Raw genomic sequence first — 27,620 nt, forward strand, 5'->3', positions numbered from 1 at the left:
GACTACCCAAGCGTACACGATGTCTCCAGATAGACGTAAAAGAATGACAGGGATCAGTTTAAGCACCTGGAATAAGTCACCTCTTTATTAATTATCAAACTAATTGCGTAGCGTCTGAAAATCGCTCCAAAGAGAACCGCACCCCTCCTCCGTACCCCCGCTATCCCGCGGCCGCTACGCGCCGAGCGGCGAACGTGGCACCCCTGTTGCACGTCGCGCCCTCTCACGGGAGTCGGTTCTTGTCATCGCAAAAGCGGCCCGCTCTCCGGCGCCGGTAGTCACACTGCCCAATATTCTAGAGCACTATACTTTGGCTTCCTTGTTTTGTTTGTATTCGTAAGCACAGCAAGCGCACCGTCCGTCCTGGTTGGTCGTGAAAGGTGTGCCGCCGGTTGTGCGCGCTATGAGTTTCTCGAGTAGATCGTGTGCGCGATGACCGCCTTTGTGACAGTGAACTAGTCCAGTCGCATTACCCGCACGACGTAAAAATTGTATCCGCCATGGGGATGCTGAAGCGTTCCCACAACACTTGCCTTGTCAAAGGTTTGTCATTTGGCCGTGTCCGTCTGGACTGCGGCTACTTATGCGTACACGCGCTGAACCGTGTCTGGGTGCATCGGACGCATCACTTGTCATCGAAACAGCTGCGTAATGATGAAGCGAAGGAAATGTGGCGCTTTGTCGAGCGTTGACCCTGCACTGGGGTGATCCTTGATGGGTTGATGTGAGGAAAGTTTTCGAGTTGCGCCCAGCTAGGGCCTAACGGAGAACTCGACCGCGAGAAATTGTATCGTTGAGGCAGCAGCGGGCGTCCTTGAGTTCGTTTAAGGCAGTGTCCGCTTGACAGGTCTGCACAGCTGGGTGAACTTTATCGAACTTGTGGATTTGCTGTCCGTTCTGCCTGCCGTCATACATTGGCTGGGTGTGGGTTGGCATCTCTTTCATTCAGACGTGAACAAACGTGTCTTCATGTTTGTTTGTTTCTTTTTTTGTTAATGCATGTTTCCCGCTGTGTTAGCAGACAATATATTTGTTAATAATTATACCGGCCATTACAAAAACAATGCGTGCTGCAGTTTTCGATGGCTTTATAAACCGCAGTATAAATTCGTGAAAAACATCTCTCCAGCCGAATTATGCATGTCTTGCCGGCGTCTCGAAACGCTTTCAACAATTATAAAGCATGTCAGGACTACAATAAAGCAGTTCGTTATGTTATCATTTTTAGCAATCATAAGTACTGCTAAATTTTTAAAAAATTAAGTACTGAGCATTTGATGCCATGTGCAGGTTATATGGATTGATAAAGACCTGTCTTAGCTACATTCACTTTCATAAGCTGCTTTTAAAGGAGTAGGAAAGGTTTACATTAACTATCACAGCCATAGCAGGATACTGCTTAAACAAACATTAATAATACATGCTACACGGGGTGTATATTACACTGCTGAACAGTAAACAAAATTAGTTCTTGATATTTGACCAAACAAGCCAAAGGAACAGAAATTCTTGAGGTTTTAATTTGATCTGATGCTTAGCTTTTTATTTAGATAGCCAGAAAAGCTTTAACAGCAGACTACTTCCTGTCTGAGAGGAATAGTATGCGGTGGATACTGCAGACGAATTGTATCTGACTGCAGGTATTTAAAATGAATGCTTAATGATATTGACTTCATGGTTAGTTTACTGAACAAGCATTCAACCTTACTAGCGTAATGTTACCATTACATCCAATCAGTTTGTTTAGCTTCGCCTTGAGACACTGTAAAAAAAGAAAAACGTGCTTTTGAATGTTACTCATGTTGCAGACATTGTGCAGGCATAGGACCATCCTGATGATTAAGTGTGTGCGTCATGGAAGAGAATTGTTGGCCCCACTGCGATGGCTCAGTGGTTAGAGTGCCCTCATCTACTGAGGCAGGGAACATTGGTTCTATCCCAGCCACAGTGGCAGTCTTCTATGCAGGCAAAATGCAAGGTGCTCATATACTGCACATTAACCTCGGATGGTCGAAATTTTCCGGAGCCCTCCACCGTGGCATCCCTCATAGCCTGAGTTGCTTTGGGATGTCAGACCCCATCAGGCTAATCAAAACAGAAGGGAATCATTCATAGAACTTCTTTCCAACCAAAAGTAATAAATCAGGAAAGTTGGGCACTGGAAAGGAAAGTTATTAGCGCTAACAGAAGGCCGCCTTTACTGCTACCTAATGCGCTCAATCAATCATCGCTCTACATATATGGCCTCAGCTTGAAAATTCCTATAGTAGTGGCTGTGCAGGGGAGTTCTTTTCTTTTAAAAAAAAGCAGCGTTGGCATTGCCCATATGTGCAGTAACTGAAAGGTTGCATCTTTGCCTGCTGACTAAGCGTATAATTATTAATGTAGACACAATTCTTAAGGAACATGTGAAGTGTGGTGTGGCCACTAAAATGCACGCACATCACAGTTGTTAGGTCAGATACTTCTCCACAACAAATTGGACTGAGAAACTTCAGGGCTTATTTCGATTAATTTATTGAACTCTTATTGATACCTCTGGGCAGTAAAGTAAGCTGTGTAAAGCTAACTCACTTCAAGATGCTAGATATATGTGCTAGCACCTGACAACAAAATGAATGAAACAAATGAAGTAACAAAAAATGCATAGATTAAACAGTCCAGCAGATAAATTAAGGGCAAAAACAAGCAGTACAGTTTCATATTTCTTAACTTAATGATGCTGGACTTTGGCAATTGTTGTTTGCCGCTTCTAGCTGTCTTTTCCATTTGATAACTACTATGAAATAGGTACCGTTCAAAGTCTAGTTAGATAGGCTTTGAAGTGAACTTTTAATCCTGGAATTTTTAATGGCAGAAGGAAAAGTACAAACAACAAAGCAGAGTCTGTACAATGAACTCAGTATCAGTACGCAGTCCTCACGGGTGATTGCTGCTTTCTCAGAAAAATTCACCCTGATATGGAGTTTGAACCCGAGACACTATTTGTCCAGGGCTGTTACTGTATGAATTTAACAAGGTTGGCCAACTGATCACATGGTAGGACAAGAGTGAACTGATCAACTCCAAGTAGGAACAGTGTTGGTAAATGTGTTTTTCTTGTTTAAATGTGTCCTCCTGTTTCTGTTTTCTTTTCACATGACTTTTGTGAAAGACAACATGGTTATACATATACTTTGATGGTTATACGTACCATATCAGTCACTCAAACAAGAAAAACAGATTGTTGTCTCAAAGCCTCTATCATAGCACTCGATGCCATACAACATGACTCCATAGGTGAGCGCACTGGTTTATGCGAGTCGGTTACCTTCGCTCGTTTAGAAGTGTTGCGATCTGTTCTTTGCAGGCCTCTTCGCATCCTTGGCTGTGACATGCCTAGTTGGTCTCTACTACGGCTACAGGCTGATGGTTTCCAATGAGGCCAAGTACTCATTTGGCCGATCTGCAGGTGAGGTGCCGTCATCTGTGGTATGCTGTCCTGATGCCTGGCCATGTATATTTTAAAGCTGCAACTGGCAGTTTTATGCCAGCATTATCATAGTGAATGAGGTCTTGTCATTGCTGGAAATGGAAAACATTTTTGGTTTTGATCTTCATGGTCCTTTGAACCTTCAGATGAACAAGGCACAGTGAAAGGTGGTGAAGTAATGGTAAGAACAAGACTGAGATTTTTTTGGGAGTCTTGCAAAACAACTGCATCTGACATGTGTGTCTATGTAATTCTTTATGGTTCTCTCTCCATGAAACTGTTGAAGGAGCTAGCCTGTGCTGTTGAATGAATCTTTCGTTGCCATCATGGACTTCTTCTTTGACTGGCTTATTGGGCATTGCTATGTGCTCCTATAGCATGGTGCGTTTGAGCTCTTTTAAAGCTGTGGAACTGATGTCCTTAGTGGCAGCAAGCATATTCTTCCTTTTTTTTTTTTTGCCCCCCCCCCCCCCAGAGGAATCGTTGTGAATTGTTGGTCGGCGACCCACTTTGTCTGGCTAGTATATCCACGTGCACCTCACAATGGGCAGTGATATATAGTCGAATTCTCTACAAATGGTTCTCAATTTTGAGGCCAATGCAGTTAATGTGTATGTCCTTTTGCAGTTTACTCCTCTTTGTCAAGACTATTTGCCAGGCTAGTGTTGACAGATATGCAGTTTTTATAGGCCCAAAGAAAGTGGACTGGCCTAAAGAGGTTACACCCAAAGGGACTTTTGGATGTGTGGAAATGCTAATTAGAGCCATTTGGTGCAGCATATTTCTCAGAAGCACTGAAGAAAGCACTAAATTGATTCTGATGGCTGCTAAACCATCTGGCATGTTGTAATAATTCTAGATTTTAAAAATGCGGCAACATTCTTCACCATTATCAATTCATGGGAAACAAAAGCACACCACAAATGTGGCTGGCGCAAATCATTTGATGCTGTTTTCCATACAATGGGTGGTGTAAATTCGACGTACAATCCTGACGTAGGACTATGGCTCGAGGTGCGGTGCTAAGTTCAAAAATTTTGTTCTTGCTTAAACCTAAAAAAGAAACAAAAAAGCCTCAGAGTCGAACAAAATTTCAATGAAGCTAGCTGCAGGTTGAGCTATAATATATATTTTTACTAGCGACACTTCACGAAATTTATGCCCAGAAACTTAAAGATCCCCAGGTGGTCGAAATTACTCCGTGGCCCTCCACTACAGCTCCTCCTCCTCTCTATTTCTACTTTCACTCACACCTTCCTCCCTTCCTTTACGGCGGTTCAGGTGTCCACAGAAGCAAGTGTGACAAATACTGTGCCTTTCTTTCCTGTGAACCAATTGTAAAATGTGACATAACACATTTTTTTATTTATTTTTCTGAAATATGTTGTGCTATAATATAGTTTCAATTTTTATAAAATAATCTAGCACATATTATGGAGAAGTGGTCGCTCGCCACTATCGCGAAAAAGTATAAAAAAACTTCCAAAAGGGCACTTGTGGAAAAATAATTAAAGAAAGCAACACAGAAACCTTGCGCTATAAATTTTTTCCTTGTGCAATTGAAAACTGCAATGTATGGTCATTCATTATCTGTAAAGAGCTTGCAAGTGCAAAAGTAAAATATTTGATTTATTCTAAATTCTTTAGCGAGGCCAATGTATGTACTCCTCTGAAAAATTCAAAGAGCTATCACATGACCAGGAACTTTTTCCCCAACGTTATTAAGGGTAATTACGTTAGCCAGTTAATATAGAGCCACAAATTTGAGAAGATTGGAGGGGGTCGAGCGCAATGTCTGATGCATTTGGCGTGGATAGACCCCCTTATATCATACGCATCACAACTCGAGGCAGCGTCTAGAGGCTACCATTCGCTGCATTTGACTTCCGCTAGCTGCGAAAGTCGTCTGCTTGTGTGCTGCTTGACAAAGACTTTAAAATGGGTAGTTGTAAGTGTGACATACTACTAACATGTACATGAGTACTGCAGTGGCATACAATGAAAGAGAAAAAGAAGGAAAAGGTGCTATCGGGCTTCACTCTGAAGGCGAAGCTTAAACGACCTCCAAGTTTTTTATATGCAGATAGATTCCATCTCTCAGCTCCTTTTCACGATGAGGGACTAGAGTTTGGTGGTCCGGTTTACTTCAGTTTTGCTCAACTCTTGAAACCACTGAGATAGTGAAGGACTTCAAGTTTAAAGAAATACTTTTCAACAGACTGCTGTGGCATCAACTTTTGCATCTTCACAGGGGAGCCCCTAGTGGAGTCCGATGGAACCCTGGGCAGTGCGCACACCTTTGTGAATGTACTCCTGGTGACATCCAACGCGGGGCTGGGTGGGGCCATAGCGGCCATGGTGAGCGCAGTGCGCAACAGTCGACGGCCCTCGGCCTCGCTGCGCTTCCACGTGGTGACGGACAATGCCACCCAGTTTCACCTGCACGCCTGGATGCACCAGGCACAGTTGGCCACGCTCCAGTACCAGGTGCTCACCTTCCCACAGGCATCACTTGTCGCTCCCGAACTCACCAGCACCGTGCAGGTGAGCAAAGTCCGGGGAAGGTTGGAACCACTGCGATAAGCCTCATGAGGTGGCCCAGGCTTTTGTTTATAATTGATTTAGCTATTTCCGTGTGAGACGTGACACGTCACAAGATGGGCATGGGGAAAAGCTAACTTAATACCAGAACACAGAGATTTAGGGTGTAAATGGTCTACAAGAGCACTTAGTTTTGTCCAGAGCAAATGTCTGTACTGGTGGCATTTCAAGCCACTGAGCTGCGAACTGCTGCTCAGAACTGCTGCTCAGAACTGCTGCTCAGAACTGTGAACTGCAGTTTGTGCCACATCTCAAGTGCTTTTAGACAGATAGCCACATATTCGGCAAGTTGTTGGCCGATGATCTTGTCATGCATTGTCAGCTCTCGGCATGTAATGTTGTGTTGGCAAATGCAACAAGAATACAGTGCCTGGCCCTGTGCATGGCATGCGCCCGTGGTCGCAGCACTGCAACAGGATGAACATAGGGATCGCTAGGGCTAAATAATCCAAAAGCATTGTTAGCCCCCTTATGAAGACGGCCATCGGTGTGGGCAAAAATGCTACAAGGAATCATAAGAATGCCTCTTGCAGCCCGTGTTTTCTGGCTAGTGGCATGGATTGCAGGCTCGGAGGTGGCATGTCTGTGTGTGTCTAGTTTTCGCGAGCATGCCTCGGGCAGATGGTAGTTGGCAGGTGATGTGGCACGACACTGATCGGTCAGCTGCATGGGTGACGCCACGATGCCAGATGTCATGGCCGAACTTGCAGGAGCTGCCAACTTGGGCAGCACGTTTAAGATGGGAATCAAATCCTCGAATGCCGAGTCAAACAGGCTACTTTTAGACCATATAGGCATGTTCATACGGATTGGTTAAAGTGGTGTTTATATTCATTTTGCTCCTGCCTATATCAGCAGCATACATCATGGTTCTCATCATGAGCTTGTGTCTGCAGGAGCACCTTATGGGGTGGGTCATTCGTGGAATGGAGGCAATAGATTTGCCCCACAAGGCTGCAGGTCTGTTTTATTGCGAAAGCAATGCTACGACAGCCAAAGCGAGACCTCGGGTGGCCACAGCTACGCTGTGAAGAGGTGTAGCTGCGGTCTCCTCATAAAAAAAATCAGCCTGCCATGTCATTTGAATTCACGTTACCCCTATGTTACGAGCAGGAGCTGCCAACTAAAGTCGCTCCTTTCATATGGGAGGGTGACATCAGAATCGGCCTGCTAAAACTATTTGCATTCTTGTTACTCCTACGACATGCAGGCACGTCCATACATCATGGTTGAAGCGTGACTTTATATGTGGGCTGGTAGCTTACGCTCTTGCGTCATACCCTTAAAGGATGAGCTTTAATGTCCCGTATAATCTAGCACCTTACACTGATAGGGTATGATAGGGGAATAATGCAGCAGGCAAAAGAAGCTTCCGCCATTGCTTTCGCAATTCAACTAAGGTTAACCAGAGCTAAACCACAGCTAATTTTTTTAAACTGCTGCCGCGCCAGATGTCGAAAAGATACACTTCTACTTGTGCCTTGAGTGCTTACATTCCCGCTCAGGAGGAGCTTCAGCCATCATGTCTTTATTCACCTCACTGGTTGTCTCAGAAGACCCTCTTAAACCTTAAGAAATGCAGCTTGATTTTTGACAAAGGCAATACGACGAATTGTGAAACTTCCTTAATTTGGACTTCATGGGACTGGAAGTCATGCCAAACTAACCAAAGATCAGATTCATGTTTGTGGTCCCCTTCATGTCTGTTGACACACAACCAGAGATCTCTTCAGCATATGGTTACATGTTTCCCAAAGGTGTCTACTGGTGGCTACATAGATGAAAAGAATATATATAGAAAAGAGTAGTCGTCACTTCCGTTTCTGGTGGCGTCACTTTTCAGTCTTGGGAATTGTGTGATCGACAATGCATTTTCTTTTCCTCCAGTGAGGCTTCTAATGCTGTCATATTGAAAAGTATGCATTATCATATTGTGATTGTTCAACTCGGATATAGTCGGTCATTTTGTTCTCATCACATGTGGATCTGTCAAAGACCTATATAACGAAACACTCAGGACCTCCAAGGTAACGGTTGCGCTCTGTATCACACACGATAGAGCAAGCTAAAAACGTTCAGAAAACGAGCATTTTTATTTGATACCAATTGATGATAGGTTTCATGAAATAAGTGACAAATTATCTTCTGGACGCTTTATCTGATGGAGTGTACGACATCAGCCAATCTTATGAAATTGAGGTCACATCATGCTCCGCAATGAAGCCCAGGAGGTATGCAAAGCACAGCTGGAAAGCAATGAATGCCAGTATTGCCTCTGTTGCCATCATAATTATTATTGTGCACACTGTGTAGTGCTTTCATTCTGTCACCTTCCACTTGGTTTAGTGCTAATTTGCCCACTGCATTCGTCGACTTCGTCGCCATTTTAGTACTAGTCGTTCACTGATTTCACCATTGTTTAGTTCCAGCTCAGTACAGCTCTCCTTTGTTCCACCACCGAAAGGGAGCATAGAGGTCAATGAGCTTAGTTTTTTTTTTTTTTTTTTTTTTTTCCAGAAACGATGCTTTGCTTGTCAAAATGCTCAACTCTTTGACCTTCTTGGCTACTTTGGAGTTCAGGTTTTCCTGCATGGTGTCCACTTTAGCTTTAACTGGTGATCTCAGTGGTGGCTGCGGTGGGCAATGGTGAAGCTGCTACTTACTTTAATTCTAAAGTAACAAATCAACAATTGGGGGGACACCTAATTTCTTTTTTGTGCAGGCAGATTTATTGCAGTAGTCTTCATTGTATAGGTGTTCGCAATAGTATGTACTATTAAGGATGGGACTTCAGCCAGGACGTATGAAATCCTTCATTACACAGGTTGTTCTGTTGTAGAGATGTTTGTTGTAGAGGCTTTGTGTGCAGGAAAGCCTGCTTTCAGATTTTCGGATGCAGTTCGAACTTATCAGCATTAATAAGTGTCAGATAAATGACAAATAAAGAACTGACTAGAGAAGCAGAACTTTTTTGTACTTGTTTCCACATAAAAGGAAGAAAATGACAGGACAAGTGTCACCACTCTACCATCAGACACTCTACCTTTGCATAATTTACCTAGGTAATAAAGCTATGCCACTGTCACATTAGCGCAGCATTCGATCACTGCCAGATATTTGCAAATTTTTGAGTATTCAGGAATTTTGTAATACTATCAGTTTCTTGAATCGAATATGAGCTGTAGAACAAACAATCCATTTGTATTTCAGTATTTTGCGCACTTGTGTACAAAAATGGTGAAATAGTAGCCACCTGTTTCTCCTTGTTGCAGCTGCCGCATGCCAAGCTCTACCTCAGTCGCCTGCTGCCTTCACTCAAAGGCCCACTGGTAGTGTTGGACGATGATGTCATTGTTCAAGGTAATGAGCTTTTGTTGGCTTTTTTTTTCTCTGGTAGTTACCGCATGGCTGGCTGCTCGTACACATGTTGGCTTCCAGCACAGTGTCTTGCAAGAAACCTTTGTACCTGCATCTGCTGAACTTGTGGTCTCTGAGTCTCAAAAAGATTTAGCTTGCCGGAAACCTGCTAATGTAGACGTATCCCTGTTTACCGAATGCCCGCTGCACATGTGCAGTGCCAATAGCCCTAGGGGTGAAGTGGGGCCACTCACGTGCATCGGAAGCGTCCTACATTACTAGGTTTCTGGCAAGCTAATTCGCTCTGTTATTCCACGTCATGAATTTTTAGTTGTTTCAGTCACTTACATTTGATCAAGCATCAGCTACAAAACAAACACGGAGCCTGTGGTTAAGGTGCCATGCGGCTTCTGGGTATAGTCGGCTGAGTGATAGACAGTTTTGCACAAACTGGAAACAGTCATGCAGAGAAGGTGGAACAATTATGGATCATTTCTTGAAATGCATGATTTACACTGTACTACCCAGCAATTATTTATTTTTATTAACTATGCTTCACCTGTTCGTCATCACAATCAGATTTTTTTTTTTTTTTTCTGTTGGCTTTAGGGTGGTGGAGTTGAGGAAGGGGAGAACTAGACAACCATCAAATTCAGATCGTAACATATCTATTTGGCAATGTATCTTTATCTCTTCTTGTCGCCTATAAGTTTGGTTTGGTTTTGGATTGCGGGCTTTCACGTCCCAAAGCGGCTCGGGCCATGGGAGACAAGAGCTCCAGAAACTTTGACCACCTGGGATTCTTTATCGTGCACTTTGTCGCCCATAAATGTTAGTTTCTAGTAGTATTTTCTGGGCACAGATTCATTCTGCTGCCCTTCCTGACAATTTCTTGCTTTTGGAACAACCATGTTGTTGTTGAGTTGTTGTTGTTGTTGGTGTATATAACTCGCAATGTTTGGCCACCCTGCTTACCCTTTTTTTCACTGGTCCCCCATGTTATGGGGCCAATCCTGGCCATTGACATTGTGCTAACGAGCTAATTTCGGATGCTTGATGGACTCGCCACAGAGACAGAGCTGAACGTTTTCAAGTTCATGGTTGGAAACAAAGCCTCTTTGAGAAACTTAACCCCACTGTTCTTTGCTCAAAATTTGTTACTGCAGGGTTTCATTCATCTTGAGTTGTAATAAAATCCTAATAATTTCGTGTCATTGGTTGCCTGATCAATTATAGTGTAAAAGGTACCCCACACATGTGTGCTGAACCTCATACCCATTTTTTTTCTTTGCGATGTTTTGTTCCCTAATCACTAGTTTTAGTCGGGAGCAACAACATGTGCAGGCCTGTTCTGTAAAAGTTCCTTCGTTGATTCATGTGTTCTCATACCACTTGCATGTCAGTGCTGTTTGAAGCTTCATTCATCAAAAATTGAATCATGTGATGTTCAGAAGGATCACCAACGTCTTCCCTGAATTCAGGATCAGTTTAACAGCATACCTGCCTCTTCTCTTCCATGGCCAGGTGACATAGCCGAGCTGGCCTCTCTGCCGATTCCCGAAGGCGGTGTGGGACTGTTCTCAAGAGACTGTGATACCGTGTCGAGGAGATACAACACGGCTGGGGTGAGAGTCTTGGCTCATCGTCGTCTTGGTTGTTTGGTCTTGTTTTGCTTCGGCTTCAGGTTTATCTACGGTTTAAAAGAACTGCAAGCACTTTTATTTAGAAAGGAGGGGAAAAAAAATTACGAGGGGCTTTAGCGACTAAAGTAGTGAGAGGCGAAAGCCTAGTCTCATCTTGTCTAGCGTTCCTGCTATCTGCAATCCCCCACTTGAACGCACGCCAGGGAACGCCATGCGACAGCCTCGGCGAAGGCGGGACACACTTTGTCCACGACAGTATGAGCCATTAAAGGCTTTCGCCTTAAAAAGAAATGCACATATGAACAAAGAACCAAAAGAAGTCATTTAGAACGAAAGCACAGATCGCAAAGTAAAAAAAGAAAAGTCTTTTGAGCAGTGGATAGCAAATGTCCGCATTTATTTGAAGGAAGCAGGGATGTTTGTGTGGATTTAGTATGTACATTGAATGAAGTTTGACATCTCAACCAAGGATTGATGAAGACGTCATAAATGATACCACTCTTTTGTGTATGTGTCGCCTTTCTCTACTCTTGTGCATCAGCAGTAAAACATCGCCAAGTGTACGCCATTGAGCTCATGTCACTGCCATATCAGTTGCTTGATTGTGCGCATTCTTGTGGCATGGCATACTGTAGTACTGATAAACTTTGTGTTCATTCATGACAAGTGACTGAATGATGTGCCAGATGCTGTGCTCTACTTTTGTTCTCACACCTGAGCTGTAGGGGTGGAGCAGCTGTACCATTATCAGCAGCAGCTCATGATCAGGGTTATAGTGCCAGGAACATACTAATTATGGCATCCGGGTGCGAGATATAACCTGACTACACATGCACTCATGGTGTTCTGATTGGTGACTAACACTAAACTAGGGATGAGCATGTCTGTTACTGCAAGATCGTGCATGGTGAAACTTGCGACCGGCATTCTAGAGTGCTAAAGCATTTTGCTCGCCTCATGTCACATAAAGAGGAAAATAATTAAATAGTTTTGTAACGAGACCTACATTGGCCACAGTCTCGTCATTCCGCCGTGCCTGTCCGTGACAAGAAGAAGAAAAAGAAGAAGGCAGATAACTCGGTAGTTTGTAGAGGCGAATGACAACAGCAAGTTGCTAGGACAGAAGGGTCGTTCAAACGTGACGGCGGTGTGCTCCGAAGTTCGAAGTAGAGACGATGTCATACCATTAGAAGTCTTCTACACCCGAATGAGAATGGTCAATGATGAGAGGCAAGGGGTGCTCATATGTGAGGTGATTCCCCTATGGCATAAATGAAGCTAAATCCATAGAGTAAACTACTATGTGAAAAATCCATGTCTGTACTTTTAAACCGAACCTAAGCGTAGCCATGAAGATTGCTCTTGCGTAAATCTAAGTTTAACCACAAGCTAAACCACAGCTAATTTTCTCATATATTTTAATATGTATGAAGAACTCAAAATAAAGATTGTAAATTTAAGATTTAATGTCCAGAAGCGACACATGTGTTGTGGGGGACAGTCTACTGTGAGGCCCCTGGTTAATTTAGTCCACGTGGGGAATTTCAACATGTGCTTACATCACATGGAATGCGGGCATTTTTGTGTTTTAGCTCAATCAGAATGCGGCCAATGCGGCTTGGATTGGATCCGTTGACCTCAGGAACGGGTGCTGAATGCCAATGCTGTTGAGCCAATTTGGCAGTTAAAGTTAAATTACAGCCATCATTTGAATACTATTTGAAGTTCTAAACATCCGGTAGCTGTTGGCTTTTCATTCAAATTGGCCAAGCAAAGGACATGATGCATAAAACCTATCGGAATTCTGGACTGTGTCTGGCTCCTTGCTGGTCCTGTCAACTTACTAGTACAGTATTGAAAGGCTGTCCTTGATATGAAGTTCAATGATTTATGCGAAATTTTATTCCTGTTTGAGTTCAGTTATCAGGAGTCGGCTGTGGTCGCTTTGTTAGGGTATCTCGCAGCTTCTACACTGCTGCATCAGTGGATCAGGAAACTGGGCAGCTTGGTGCACACTGTGTTTAGCTGAAGGTTGAACTACTGACGCCGTGACCATTTCCCCTGCTCCTTTTGTCCTTGTGACGCAGAGCCGCTACTTCCAACTGCTGGACCTGAGCCAGCCATCGCTGCGTGACCTGGGGCTGGCACCCAACGAGTGCCTGCTCAACTTGGGGGTCTTTGTGGTGCGCATGGCGGATTGGGCCCGCCACAACGTGACCGAGACTGCTGAGAACTGGCTAAAGCTGAATCTCAAGTAGGTACTTGGCTTGTCTGCATTTGAGCTTGCCAGGCATCACTTGCTCGTACACAGTGGCAGCCATAATCATACACAGTATGCTTTGAAGATCAAACTCTTTTCGTGCATTAGCTAGGGGGAAAATGAGGGAATACCTCGTAACATGTTAGTACATGCCACAATTAAGCTTGTGTTTGGACCCAAGTAACAATTGTATCTTCACTAGACAATGCGTGAGAAAGTGTGAAACACAGAAGTGTGCTCTGTAATATATTTGGCTGCACCTGTACTTGTTTAGTTAAAGCCTGGCAGTAGAATATCTGCTATGACCAGTTGAGAGGCATTTACAAAGACTGGTGCCTCCAAATATTCCTGTGTGTTTCAGCAATCCCAAAATGCACTAGCTTGAGTACAAAACAAACTACAAAGGTATCCATTTTTTCTATGGCCCATCTGAGTAGAATAAGTTGCCAGCAGGTGTGGTACATGTGGATTGAAGCAGTTGGGCTGGACTGATGAATGGATTGTCAGTGCACTACTATATATTCTTTTCTAGCTTGTATGCGATTTGTATTTGCATTTGAAAACTGATATTTGAATTTTACAATTCCAGTTAAACCTGGTTATAATTAAGCTGCAAAATGTCCTTGATTTTTCGCTACATTGTAGTGTAGCATGATACTTGCAGTGCTGCCTCAGCTCTGACGTTTCATTCACCCTTTTCTGTTTCTTCTTCAAGGGAAAAGATCTTCAAGCAGGAGGGACCGCTCGGACCCCTGCTGCTAGCCCTTCACAACAAGACAGACATCCTCGATCACCAGTGGCATGTCCGGAACCTGGGTAGGTGGATGGCACTTGTCTTGCACGCGCCATTGCCATAGCTCTTCAGTGTCACGAGCACAGTGTACAGACACTGAGAGGCTGGACAGCCGCCTGTGGTTTTCCTTGGCCACCATCATCATCATCATCAGCCTGATTATACCTACTCCAAGGCGAAGGCGTTTGCATCCACTGCAAACTTCTTTACCTCATTAGCCCACCTAACTTTCTGCCGCCCCCTGCTACGCTTTCCTTCCCTTAGAGTCCAATTTCTTGCCCTAAGTGACCATCAGTTATTCTCTTTTGCCCTAAGTGACCATCAGTTATTCTCTTTTGCCCTAAGTGACCTTCAGTTATTCTCTCTTCGCACTACATGACCTGCCCATGCCCATTTATTTCTTCTTGATTTCCACTAGAATGTCAGTAACTTCAGTGATTTCTCTGACCCACTCTGCACTCTTCCCGTCTCTTAACGTTACCCCTACCATTTTTCTTTCCATAGCCCTCTGCGTTGTCCTCAACTTAAGTAGAACCCTCTTTGTTAGCCTCACGTTTCAGCCCCATAAGTATGTGCAGGTAAGATGCAACTGTTGTATACTTTCCCCTTGAGCGATACTGGTAAGCTGCTAGTCATAATCTGCGAGCGCTTGCCAAATGCACTCCATCCCAATCTTATTCTTGTCATTTCCCTTTCATGGTCTGGATCTGTGGTTACTACTTTTTGTTAGTATTTTATTTTTGTTTTTATACCGGTTATCACAACTACAGCATTTTCTGCATATTTTCTTCAGCTGTCGATCTAATATTGTACAGTCCCAAACACCATGCAGTATCGCGCGTTGCCAAGGTTCAAGCATTGCACAGAGCTCTTGCTGTCATCCCTGCAGCACTCTAAAGGTTCAAGGTTATCATAAGAACATTAATTTACAGACATCTGATAACTCCGAATGTTCAGTCAAACAGTGTGCGATTAGCCCCGAAGGTTTGGTAATCAGACTATTGAAGTATTCATCTGAAGTTGATAAAATTTCTGAAACGCTTGCTTTGTGTGGTTTCGGTTCAGCATACCTCCTCCACATGTCGGCATTGTGGCACGTTCACAGCCAAAGCCCCAGCTTCATGGACACCTACTAGGCTTATGCACCGCTTGCCCGTGCACCCACCTTTACACCAGATGCACTCAACACATGTGCACGGCGTAGCACGCTCACAGGTGTGAGCATTTAGCTGTGAGCACCACATTCAGATCACTACCTGCTAGGTGTCTGCATCTGTGCTGCCCGCAGTGGCATGTATCAGTCAGAGGACACACAGCTTTTTTTTTTACTTACTAAGTGGGAGGAGTGGGAGCTAATTTCACACACTGTTCTGTGTGTGAAATTCGCTCATCAAGTCCAAAAGCGTGAGCACAAGGCATATAGTAGAGACAGGTGCCCCTTTCAGATGCCTGACGTGAGATCATGCATCTCGCAGATATCCATGGAGCCACCGCCTAAAAGCAACAGATGTAAACAATGCAGCAGCTGGAGGCCCCACGAAGAGGTCCCACACTCCACAAATGTATTGGCTCTGCATGTAGGCCTAAGTCCTCACTTTCTGATTGCCGGTTTTGCAGAAAGTTGGCACACCTTCAATGAGACTGATAAGGCTTCGATGCTTTCTGTATATTTTTTTTTTATGTAATGACCTTGTATGCGAGAAACGCGCGTGATTTTGGAGATGTCTTATACCTAACCCCCCTTAGCCTCCCTCCCCTTATTCTTCTTCGTCATCATTAGCATCTTTACCTTTTTTTGTGAGATACTTGTACATGATTATCAGTATTACAGAAGGAGGTCCCTAAGTATAAACTGTCCGGAAGACCTCCTGTGACAAAATGAATAAAATTTGCGGGTAACTTACTAAGCAGTTATTGAGAATAGAATATACAAGCGTGCAGAGAAAAACTCATAGTACAATTCTAGTGAGAAACAGTATGGGATATTCTAAATAATCAAGAGCTGCAAACAAAAATGCACTAATTGCAGAAATCTGAGCATCCTTGGTAACCTAAAGGATTAGTGCACATTATGCAGTTGACACTGTGGAGTTCTTAGTTGGGTTCGTTTTGGCATTCATTGTAAGCGCTGGACAGTTGAGAGCGATACTTGCCCTTGAACAAAATTCTGCGCTTACGCGAGGTGAAGGTAGACTAAAAGAATGAGGATAAAGTTGAATGTATGACTCCGAGATATTGCAGAGAAATGCATAGATATCTGCTAACGAGTGAAGCTTGTGCTTTGTGTTGGTGCTTTCATAGTGAAGTCTATGTGATCATACTAGACTGCTTAAGAACAGCGATAGGTTCCATAAACGATGACTGTATTCGCTGTGCAGGGCTCACACTTTGTTGAGGATAGATTTCCCTGGTAGATGGCTCTTCTTCTGCTTCGTCATTCTTGCATCACGTGAGTCAGTGGTACCGAATTGTGTTGTACACAAGCAAGCTTCCTGTGGTGGTAACACCTGCTGCCGTTCATTCACATATATTGAGCGAATCAAGTTTGTCATGCAGTGCAACCTTGCTCTCTTTCATCATTTTGTGATTCGCTTCAGTTGAACTCTGCTACAGTTGGATGCAACTGGAGAACGAAGCTGCAAATTGCCATCAAGGCCTACCAACTTATGGCGACAATCATTTTCATGACATCATGGTTTGCCCACTCATCTCTGGTGAATCTCCTTGCACCTGCCAACCTCTGGCAGTGTAGTGCCTGCAAGCTCAAGGGGTTAATCACCCGACATCCAAACTAAAGGGCCTCCTTGGAGGGGCATTTGCTGCTTCATTTTTTAGCTGTACCCAGCTATAGTATGCCCACTAGCAAGAGTGCAGACCTGCACTCCTCAAGCTTAGCACCGAAATGATTGTTGGACCACGGAAGCAGGTCCGATCAGGCCCGATGCACATCTTGGCAGCTTGGAGTCAGCACACAGCTAACATTCTGACATTTGTGCAGGTGTGACTCCGGGCAGCCAGTATTCGCGCATCTTTGTGACCAGCGCCAAGCTGCTGCAATGGTCAGGCCGGTTCAAGCCGTGGAACTCCCGTTCTCCGTATGCCGACATCTGGCTCCGGTACTTTGTGCCAGACCCCACGGGCCGCTTTCGGCCAGCCTCCAGGGGAGCCTCGGCACCAGCGGCAGGACAGCGCTCCCCAAGGCCATCCGCTCAGCCTGACCGGCACCACCAGAACTCGGTCTGAGGAATGTTACTTTGGGGTGTGTTGCAAGTGTGGTGACCTCATTTTGGGATGACCCTTCACCTTTCTAGGTCAATCTTTGATAACAGCTCAGTCCAGAAAGTTGGAGGCCTTTGCACTAAGATGTCAGGATAGGCCTGACTGGCTTGGTGGCTAGCTCACTTTGGTACGCCATGTTTGGATGAAGTAAGTTGCTGGAAAAAGGCTAGTGTATTGGTGGGAAGAGAACTGCAAACTGACGACCACCTCTGACTTGAAAACTTCAGGCTCGGTTGCACAGTTCAGTGCATGCGGCACAAATGACTTATGGCAGCGAGCATTACAAAGTGTGGGAGAATGGAGTGTAGTTTGCAAGTGCAAGGATACATGTTCACTCAGCCCTCTTAGAATGAAAGGTATTTCTGATGGGAACTTCCACAGAGAAGATTACTGCATATTCCGTGGTGTAAGTGCTGTGGACGTGAAATAGCTGAATGTGCACTTGCATTCAGTTTTGATAGCCACGGAGTTGTTTCAAACCAGTACATTGAACCAGTAATGGGAGACAAAGCAGCATGCAATGTGGATTCCATGCCATCGTTGTTTGAATCTTGTATGAATCAGTAATGGGGGCAGCAGTGTCCAAAACAAGATGCAAGAGTTGACACACTGTCAGAGGCATTGCCGGTTTACCACTCATTACTACAAGAATTTTATAAAGCTTTCTAGGAGATTCAGCCTTGAGATGTTTTTGATTGTCATGGCATTTGTGGTCAGCCTCTGAGCAGCTTTGATGTTGGGTTATTATTGAGCACGAAACAAAGAGGAGAAGGAAAGACTTCACGTGGTAATAACCTGAAATCAGAGGCGCAGGTGAGAGGGATGCTTGGAAAGACCAATCATAAAGCCCAGACAGTGTGGGTGGATCGAAATCAATCGCAGCTGTGGGTGGCATGCTGTAAAAGATGTGCTCTGCATAAAGTAATGTTTTCATGCTGCAGTTGTTTCCATGTTTCAGAAAAGGTTACCAGTCCCGCATTTTGATGAAGGTGAGACACAAAAAGGTGCTTGTAAGCCATGTGACGAAAGGTCCCCAGTTGGTCTGAGTTAGCCTGGGACTCCCTGCTACACACTGTCCCTGATAGCCTGTGTGTCACTTGGGGCGTGTAAATTCCACACACTATACTGTACCGGTTGAAAGCAACAGAACCTGCTGGCAGACATGCTGCCTAAGCACAAGGATTTCTTGCAAAATGAAGTTCTCAAGTGGAATGGTTAATTTGACGAGTTAAAGAAATAGAGGTATGATGCTTAGAATTCAGACTGATGAAAATTTCTTGAGGTGAAACACGACAAGATGACTATCAAAATGAATGCAGCCCCATGTTTTATATCATAGTGCTCAGGCAGGTCCCTATTAGCTCTGGGGTAGGATTCAGTCATGGCAGTAGTAATGATGAAAATCCACTTAAGCACGGCCACGCTTTTGGAAGCTGTACAACATTCTCAACTCTTTATAGTTGAAGCAATGTATCGCTGCTCAAGAGGATTTCTAGTGGGCTAGTTGGTGACTGACATGTTTACGTCGGTTTTTCTTAAGCGCAACGATGTTTGAACGTATCGCTGCTGTTTGGCTGTGTTCAGTTCTACGTTGATGGTTGCCACCACATTTATGGCACTTTTATTACAACGTGAGCCTGTAACATCCCTTTCACATTTCCTTGTGATGCCTAAGGACAGGCATAGGTTGTGGATTTGCTGCAGCAACTGTTGCACAGTAAGGGTTGTCAAGGATACATTCAGCATGCCTTTCGTGTAGTCAGTTGTTGCATTTCAGGTTTTACCGTGCTGTAGGCATGCAGATGCTGCCACGTTTCAAAAAAAAGTTCTGTATAGCTTTCTTGGCAGCATTTGTCGGAGTGCTGGGCACATGTAAGCAACCTAAGCTGTAACTTTGCGCCTGACTGCACCTTTTGGCATTTAGACTTGAGGCACATTTTGCAACTAACGGCACATGTGGGGGACAGGGCAGAAATTGCAATTTTAGCCTAGTGAAAATCTGTTCTGCTCTGAGGTATCTTTTGAACTACTATGTGTCTCAATTTAGGTGCATTAGTTGAAACAGTGGGGGAATGTTTGAAAACGTGCAGCATTTAGTATGAATAAACTAATTTTGCATGCACATCTCAGCTGCTTGGATGACGGCTGCTGTGTCAAGGCGAGTACAGTAACCCTCTTGCAGTATCCGTGCATGCTGCAGAGTGTTAGGCCTTCAGAGTCGGTTGGATTTTCCTGCAAATGATTTTGGTGCAGCACAAGCATCTTTTGCAGTGAACCTGAAAGCGACGCACTCGGCTTGTGGGGACTGGAAAGCACTATTCTTATTTTTATGTGGAGAGTTAAAAGTTGGGCTTTATCAACACTAAACTTAGTGAATGTGTTTTCCAAAGGCTTTAGATTCTTCCCGTTATACCTAAACTTTGCACGCATACCTTCACACACAATGTCTGTTGTGTGCAGTGGTTGGCTTCTTGCACAATGAAATCTGCACACTGCAGCAATTTGGTTTAGCTTTTGACGTCACTGGTGGGGACGCTTTCTTGCAGGGACTTTCACTGTGACCGCTTTTCTTCTCCCGATTGCTGAGATTCATTTGATTACGTATTGTGCAAGGCAATGAACTTCTTGTCTGTGCGCTTTTCACTGTTTTTTACTTGGTTGTGATGATCTCCAAGGTTGTCTACTCTGTTGTCTCCCATTGGTAGTCTGCACCAGACTTCCCTCCTTTGTTCAGAACGAAAAAAAAAATGAGAGAACAAATTTTTGTTTGTTCACCTGTATTGAAAAGGTTCAACTTGGAATCACAGGCATTTTCTTGTTATGTGCTGTTTGCCAGGTCTAGTTTATTTTGGTGTCTATTGTAATTGTGCACTCTTGTGCAGCCTATCTGGAGTCTCATACTCCAGGACATGTTGTACGCCTGTCCTGGAGTGTGCTTGCACATGCATGCTTGCACATGAACTAGTCTAATGGGAGCTCATGCTGTCTGTGACTGTGTCCTGTCGGATGCTACGCATAATGGCTGTCAAAAGCAACTTTTGCTTCGTGATACACATCGCAGTCATGATTTGCTCATGTTTGTGATGACATGTAACTCATCTTCATTGCTAGGTATGTATTGTAGAAACTAATTGTGCCTAAATTGATCCACCTTTTAATATTCATGCGTAATGCTATTTGTGCTTCTTAGCGCAGAGCACAGCTATCATTGACTGCATAGGTGCACAGAGAGGCATGTGAACTATTGCATTGCCCATCAAGTTGGTGCTGTGGCTAATACACTCAAACCCGGTTATAACGAACTGCGTAATTCAACGCAATTTGTTCGCTATATAAAGTATTTCGCTATAACCAAACCCGTTTATAACGAACTTCAGTACCAAATTCGTTATACACGATGTCCAGACAGCGCAGCGAAAACGCACTAACTAAAGAAAAACCGTGCCACTCACCATGAATCTACAAAAGAAATTTATTGCAGATAAATGCTCACTTATTTGCAGTAGGCAGTGATCTTTGCCAGAACACTGCATTTAACTCCATCAGCGAGAATCGCACTTTCCACACGCGACATCATTTCCACAAACTCCAGTCCGCTTCCCTGTATTCCGGAGCAGTATCGGCGCAGCAGATCGGTAGCAGCAAGGGCTTCGTGCAACGTCGGGCGAGGGCGATCGTCCTCCGGCGGCGGCTCCTCGGTCTCCTCGTTCGCACCAGATGCCAGCATGTCGGCAACAATTTCCGAGTCCAACGGGCTCGCTGTCACGGCTACGTTGTCGTCAACAGTGAGAAAATCCTCCAGGGCAACTTCTTCGGGCACAGCGTCCGGAACATCAGCGAGTTCTTCCCACAGCGTGGCAACATCGCTGTCATCTTGCACAGTGCGCGCTGCACTAGCAGCTTCTGCATCCTCTCGACATAGTCCAGCATGGTGGAAGCAGTTGCGGATTGTGGATTGCGTCACGTCTTGCCAGGCACGGTTAATCATTTCTATTGCGGCCAGCAAATTAATCTTGAGCTCGTCGTTAACCCGCAATTTCACCAACAGCCGCTCAACGACGCCTTTCCTGTAGCCCAGCTTGAAAGCGCGGCAACGTCAGACTTTTTTTCGCCGCGGTCAACGCGGCGAATTATCTCCAGCTTGTCGGAAAGCGGTAGGGCACGCCGCTGCTTCGTCGTCATCTTGCAGGATGTAGCGCCGGAATGCAAGCCAGCAGCAACGTAGGCACGTCCGGAATCGTGAGGATAGCAGCAGCACGACTTGCAAACGCGAACAAAGAAAGCTCCGAGGATGCGGGAAAGTTCGCCACTGACGCGTTCGTTGTTCGGAGGCTGCCTTCCCTTCGCCCAAACTTGAAACCAGTTCTGGCCGGTGTTGCTTCTTTCTCGAAGCGCAATAGGTCCGGAGCTGCTCGAACATCTTTGATCACATGGTAGGCAGCTGCCGAATAGGAGCGCTGCAAAGAGAGGCTGGCCGATGGCGCGGATTTTAAAGGCTACTCACGCTACTCCGGGCGACGGCCGCGCATGCGTACAGGAGGGTCCCTCGTGGAAGCTGCTGTAGAGAGCCCCTCCTGCGTTTTACGGAAGCGTGGCATCGGCACAGAAGCAGCAGAAGCACCCTAGCGGGCGCGTGATGACGTATGCACTGTGTGAGACCTTGGGGAACGGAGCCGTCGCCAATCCCCCTCCCACCTGACAACGGCATGCGCTAGAAGTATTGCGGCCTGGCAGCGTGGGCTGCCCGGAGAGAACTCGGAGCCGGCACAAAGGCCCGCCCGTTGGCAGGCGTTTGGCGACCGATCGCGCGCGCTGAGTTCGCTATATCCGATGTGTAGTTCGTTATAAAAAATACATTTTATATGCATAATGCTAGCGGAAATTCGAGTGTTCGATATAAAACATAATTCGCTCTATCCGAGTTCGTTATATTGGGGTTTGACTGTACTTGAGTCACACGGGCAGTTCACAACTCCCTCTAACTTCCTTCTCGTGAAAGGCCACCTGGGAGTTCTTCCCCAGCGGAGTTGTCGTTGTCGCCGTGTCACACGGCTAGCAACTAGCTTTTCACAGAAGCCCCCAGGAACCCATTAAGCACTGTTCACTTTGTATATGGACTTACAACAATTGAGTTGGGAGCATCTCGGATGTTTTAACTGCCTTTTTTGAACAAAGCACCACAATCTTGGTACTAAATTAAAAATACAAAGTGAAATGTGTAGACACTCAATTTTACTTGCAGTTTTGCCCGCACTACTGAGAGTCAAATTTCAGAAACATCTTTATGTGATCTCAGATAGTTCTGTGTTTATGTGATCTCAGATAGTTTTCCCTTGAGATAAAATTATAAATGCTATTAAAAATGAAATGAATGTCATTTGTCTTTAAAAATCAGGACTCAAGATTACTAGGAACAACTCTCTTCATTAGGAAGATGATCAGAGTCCTTACACCAATAGCTTCCTTTCACTTCTTTTCCTAAAGGACAGTCAAGTTCAGCTGTGTCAGTGTGACAGGGTTATACCAGAGTGTCTTATTTTACTCTTCTACATGGAATGATAAAACGCAGTGTGAGTGCTAACATTGGTAATAACCACTAGTAACAGTAGTGATACCCAAATTTACTGCAGTCTAGGCCGGCCTCAGTTTTTAAGCAGGCTCACAGAAGTTGGACGTGAGGGAAAAAAAAAAAACACTCCTTAAATATTACCAGACTGAAAAATAAGAAAGCCCCGCTGGGGTGGCACAGTGGTTACAGCGCTCGACTACTGTTCCCAAGGATGCGGGATCGAATCCCGGCCTCGGCGGCTGCTTTTCGATGGAGGTGAAAAGCAAGGTGCTCTTATACTGTGCAATGTCAGTGCACGTTAAAGAACCCCAGGTGGTCGAAATTTCTGAAGCCCTACACTACGGTGTTTTTCATAGCCTGAGTCGCTTTGGGACACGTTAAACCCCATAAACCAAACCAAACTGAAAAGCAAGAAAATCAAGGATGACAGCTGCTACCAAACAACAGCATTTGTTTGCCATGAGCCTGCCCCCTCCCCCCCCCCCCCCCCCACACACACACACACTAGCTTCGACGTTGTCACTGGTCTCACTACCTCCTCAAACATATTATTTTTTAGCAAAACTTCATTCTTTTATTTTAACTTGTAACGAACACAGTTTTATTACTGTATTGCTTAGTGCAGTTCTTGTTGGCTCATGAGTTTGGCCGCTGTCATGTATTGCCCTTGGTTTGTGCCCTCAAACCTTGTGTTAACTCCATTGCCGTTTGAATCCGCTGTGGGAGACAGTATGTTCATGGTTGCAATGACTGTATGCTAGCAGATCTGGGACCTGCTGCAGGGAGCTGCGAACTGTGTAAAAACAAATTTTTTTTCTTCCATCATCCTGCTCTGTTAGGTTGTACCCGGTTCTCTCACCAGAGAAAAAAATGAAGCCTCATGGTACGCAAATAGGTAAAAAAGCACTCAAGGCAAAAAAACTTTGCCAGATAGCGACAACCATGGTAGATGCTTTCCAAGGCCTTTCTTGAATGTCTGTTTTCAGTGCACACCGAATGTGCTGGTATTGTGATGAGATTATTCTTTTTGTTGTGCGTTTTCTTTTTTTTTGTTGTTGTTTTTTTGCTTTTTTTCCCTTAGAACAATTGCCTGTCCTGCATAGAGTGATCTCTCTGTGACCCCAGGGAGGTTTCATGATTTGGGCAAGAGAGTTGTGTGGCAAGCTCATCGCCAATGTTAATAGTACTATGTGGACATATGCTGGAAGCCATTGCTATGTCGTGCCTTCCTTGGTGTTTACGAATCTCCTCTCTACAAGTGTTCAGATACTCCAGCACTCTCGACATGGTGACCTTTTTCTTAGTCACTGTGGTCAAATGTTTCGTGTCTTACGGTTGTTTTTACTATTACTTTATTGTTATTTTCTGACCACGGGGGATGTCAGCAAGGCAATGCATACTCCATGTTTTGCACCGTGCGTGTGGTACCCTGTAGGAGATAGGTGTCTTTCTTCACATCACTGTGTGTCATGCGAAGTGTCTATGAATCGCCCTACAGACAGATTGAGACGAATGGCTGGCAGCATGTTTATACCTTTTAACTGAGCTTGCACTTCCTCAGTCTTAGGTCAGCTCAAAGAGAGATTTGAAATTGAAAACTTCCTCAAAAGTATCTTGGCCTCAGAATTATGCAGCACTGCTGCGAAATTTAGTCATGACCGCTTGCATTGAAGTGTGTCACATGCATGCTGCTGTTCTGTACGGTGTTGAATGGAGACTTATGTCTTTTGTACTTTTTAATACACAGTGTGCTGTGCAGTTTATTTTTTATTATTGTGAGGTTTCTTATTGTTTGGCATGTTTGCTTGTTTGGTTATTTCAAGTTTGATTTGTCTGCCTGTTTTTAATTGCCAAACTGAACCGAGGTTTCGTTTGTAGTGATTTTTTATTTGCAGCTGTGATATGAATGCAGCATATGCATTTTAGTATTCCTTAAGGTGCCCTTTAAAGCCCCCATAAGAAATTTCACAGTATTATACATGCCTTTTCAAATGCAATGTTTCTTTATGGCCTGCTCAGGAGACTGACTTGCAGTGGAGACTTTTATTTGCACATATTATGATAATCGTGCACATTTAAGACTAGCGGTTGTAAAGGTAATGTGTGCAGATGCCACATAGTTAATTGCACATGTCACCTCTTTGAGGAAGGGACATCTTTGGAAACTGTCAAGGGCAAGAAATCTAGTGAGTATCTCGGGCCTTTATATTACACCCGGTTTGCATCTTATGAAAGGAGAGGTTGATCAGTGGCACTCCATTTTTATACTAGTGCAGCGCACCTGGCCAGCAGTTCATTTTTTTCGTGTAGTTCTCAACACCCTTTAAGCTTTTCCTCTTCCTCCGTTGCACCTGTCGTAAACTTTCCAGCATCCACAACACTGCTCAACCTATTTCATTCTCACTAGTGCTGCTTGAGTAATATCATTGAACTTATCGTTACTACTGGACGAATACCTAGGTTTTCAGCAGTGCCCATATAATAGAGTGATGTCTTGCTTTCATACGGAAAATATCACCTGTACAGTCGAAGCTGAAGCACATATCTTCTCACAGCAAAGATTGCCCGAGCAGAAACATGCGATCATTGCCGAATCTTTTTCGAGGCAGCTGGAATTTTTTTTTTTTTTTTTATTACTACTGGGTGCAGGTAGTATAAATTCCAAGGCTAGCTAATGCTTTTTTTTTTTTTCTCTTTTTTTTTCCAAATTTTACGGAGGTGCCTCTCTGTGATGGGTCTTAAGTTTGGCTGGATCTATTGCTCTTTCTGCTGTTTCAAAATGATCTGTAGTTGTTTGCAGTTATGTGCGACCTAAAGCATAGAGCCTGTGTAGATCGAAGATGGTAACAAAGCTGGTGCTTCAGTGTACAGCATGAATGAAATTTGGCTTGAAAAGTAGCATATAATAGCTGGCACCGGATCTATAGATGTGCAAGGGATTGTTTGCCACCTTTCTTTAAGTCTGTGTTCTTGCCAAATTTTGATTTAATACTGGCTGGCAGTAGGTTCTTGCATCTGTGTGTATGTTGGTTGCACAGTTTTTTCTTTGCATAGCCTGTGTCAGAGTATGTATACAGCCACCAGCATTTTAGCAAACTGAGCAAATTTTGAGAGCTAAGTTCTCTTCCAAAAGGTTGGTGGGAAGCATTGTGTTGTAAATGCTGGCTAAAGTTTGTTGGGTTGGCTCGTTCTGCCTGCATATGTGTGTGAGTTCAAGTAGTCTAAGATTACATTTGGAACTTGCACTCAGCATTAGACCGTACTATCTCGTGAAGAAAACCTTCGTTGACCAACGTGTGAAAGGAAGAATTGCACAGAGTAAAGAAGGCTCTTTTCAACTAGTTCACACTTGCACACTAGGTAAAAATCATATAAGGATGCCTGATGCGCCAATGAGAGTTATATTCTTTTATGCAGTTTCTGTTCCTGGTAGAAAAAAGCCAAGAGCCATGTCTCGCATCATTTTCCAATGTGTGAGTGCCATTGATAGTCATGTGATTTAGGACAGAGCAGTGACAAGAAGTGCCCCCTTACCCATTTAGGCTTTTTATGTAACACATAACGCACATTAGCTCGTGGTGTTCTACATCTAGTTTTGAACTCGTTGCTTGTGTAGGTCCCCAAGTGTGGCACTCTTATTGGTTCTAGGTTATTGCACATCTACTAGGCAGCTTGCAGTACTCGAGTGAACTGCTCAGAACTTCTCTTAAACGAAGGAAATCTTCATGGTGTTATTTATAGCACTGTAGTATAAAGGCGTAAGGGAAAAAAGGGCGCGACACGTTGGACTCTAAAGAAGCGGCTTCAGCTTGCTCAGTTCAGCATGCACTTGCTATTTAGAGCAAACTGCATGTGCTGCTCACAAACAGTGCCCCTGTATATTAACCTACAGGGAATTAGTTCCAAGAGCTATACATGAGGTTTAATTCAAAGTTCTTTTACAGGAACTTCAGAAGGACTATGAGTCTCGTCTTCTAGTGTATCGCGGTGATGGGGATTTGATGCGCATCAGCCAGGTATGTTCGGGTCAGATTCACAGAAGGGAGGCTAAGCATTATTGGTAATTCGAAGGGAGCAGTCCTTGTGCATGTAGAAAAAGTGTGTTGTGACGCATATATATTGGCAATTTCGCGTTTCATTTAAAGGCTATACCATACCTTCTCCCCCGTGACAGTGAGCCCCGGTGACGTCATTATGAATCTCGAAGCTGTTAGGTGGTGTGGCATTTTGCTGTGTGCCGACGCCAGAATTTCTAGCTTGGTGTGCCGTGTGTGTGTTTTGAAAGTGTTTGTTTACCCAGTTCCCGGTGGGTACGGGAGTGTCTGGTTTCTGATAATGTGTGCCTGTGACGCGCAGTGCCTGGATCGTGAGAGCGTTAGACGCGTCGGTCCTTTGTCGCTGTATTTATTGTAATTTATTTGACGAGGAGTCCACAAATAAACTACGCATACAGCGTTTTGGTGCATCTCGTGTTGCAAGGTTTACTTCTTTTCCTTTCCCTTGAGCCGCCCTGTGGCTCCATGGCATCGGCGTTCGGCCGCTGGTCCGAAGTTGCTGGATCAAAGGGCGGCGGTGAAGGTAGCATTTCCGTGAAAACGAATGGAATTCAAAATAAAACAACACAGCTCAGTGCACGTTGAGGAGCC

At 44.5% G+C, this 27,620-nt stretch overlaps 1 protein-coding gene across 1 annotated transcript; it reads left to right on the plus strand.

Annotated features, from left to right (window-relative positions):
• Positions 1-328: 328 nt before the first annotated feature.
• Positions 329-27,439, plus strand: LOC146195312 (glycosyltransferase 8 domain-containing protein 1-like). The gene is made up of 8 exons (XM_084597750.1): positions 329-543; positions 3,350-3,451; positions 5,724-6,016; positions 9,346-9,433; positions 10,955-11,055; positions 13,161-13,327; positions 14,049-14,149; positions 17,125-27,439. The coding sequence occupies exons 1-8, from the start codon at positions 501-503 to the stop codon at positions 17,367-17,369; spliced, it is 1,140 nt and encodes a 379-aa protein (XP_084453876.1). The 5' UTR covers positions 329-500; the 3' UTR covers positions 17,370-27,439.
• Positions 27,440-27,620: the final 181 nt, after the last annotated feature.

The sequence above is a fragment of the Amblyomma maculatum genome, chromosome 3 (assembly GCF_055883805.1).
Source record: "Amblyomma maculatum isolate TAMU_Amacu chromosome 3, ASM5588380v1, whole genome shotgun sequence".
Lineage (NCBI taxonomy): Eukaryota > Metazoa > Arthropoda > Arachnida > Ixodida > Ixodidae > Amblyomma > Amblyomma maculatum.

What these genes read in the sequence shown, in the direction of transcription:
- LOC146195312 (XM_084597750.1), top strand. Translation starts at nt 501, where the DNA reads ATGGGGATGCTGAAGCGTTCCCACAACACTTGCCTTGTCAAAG. An exon ending in CAACACTTGCCTTGTCAAAG is followed by an intron (nt 544 to 3,349) that starts GTTTGTCATTTG and finishes TGTTCTTTGCAG; the next exon opens with GCCTCTTCGCATCCTTGGCT. An exon ending in GTGGCATGTCCGGAACCTGG is followed by an intron (nt 14,150 to 17,124) that starts GTAGGTGGATGG and finishes ACATTTGTGCAG; the next exon opens with GTGTGACTCCGGGCAGCCAG.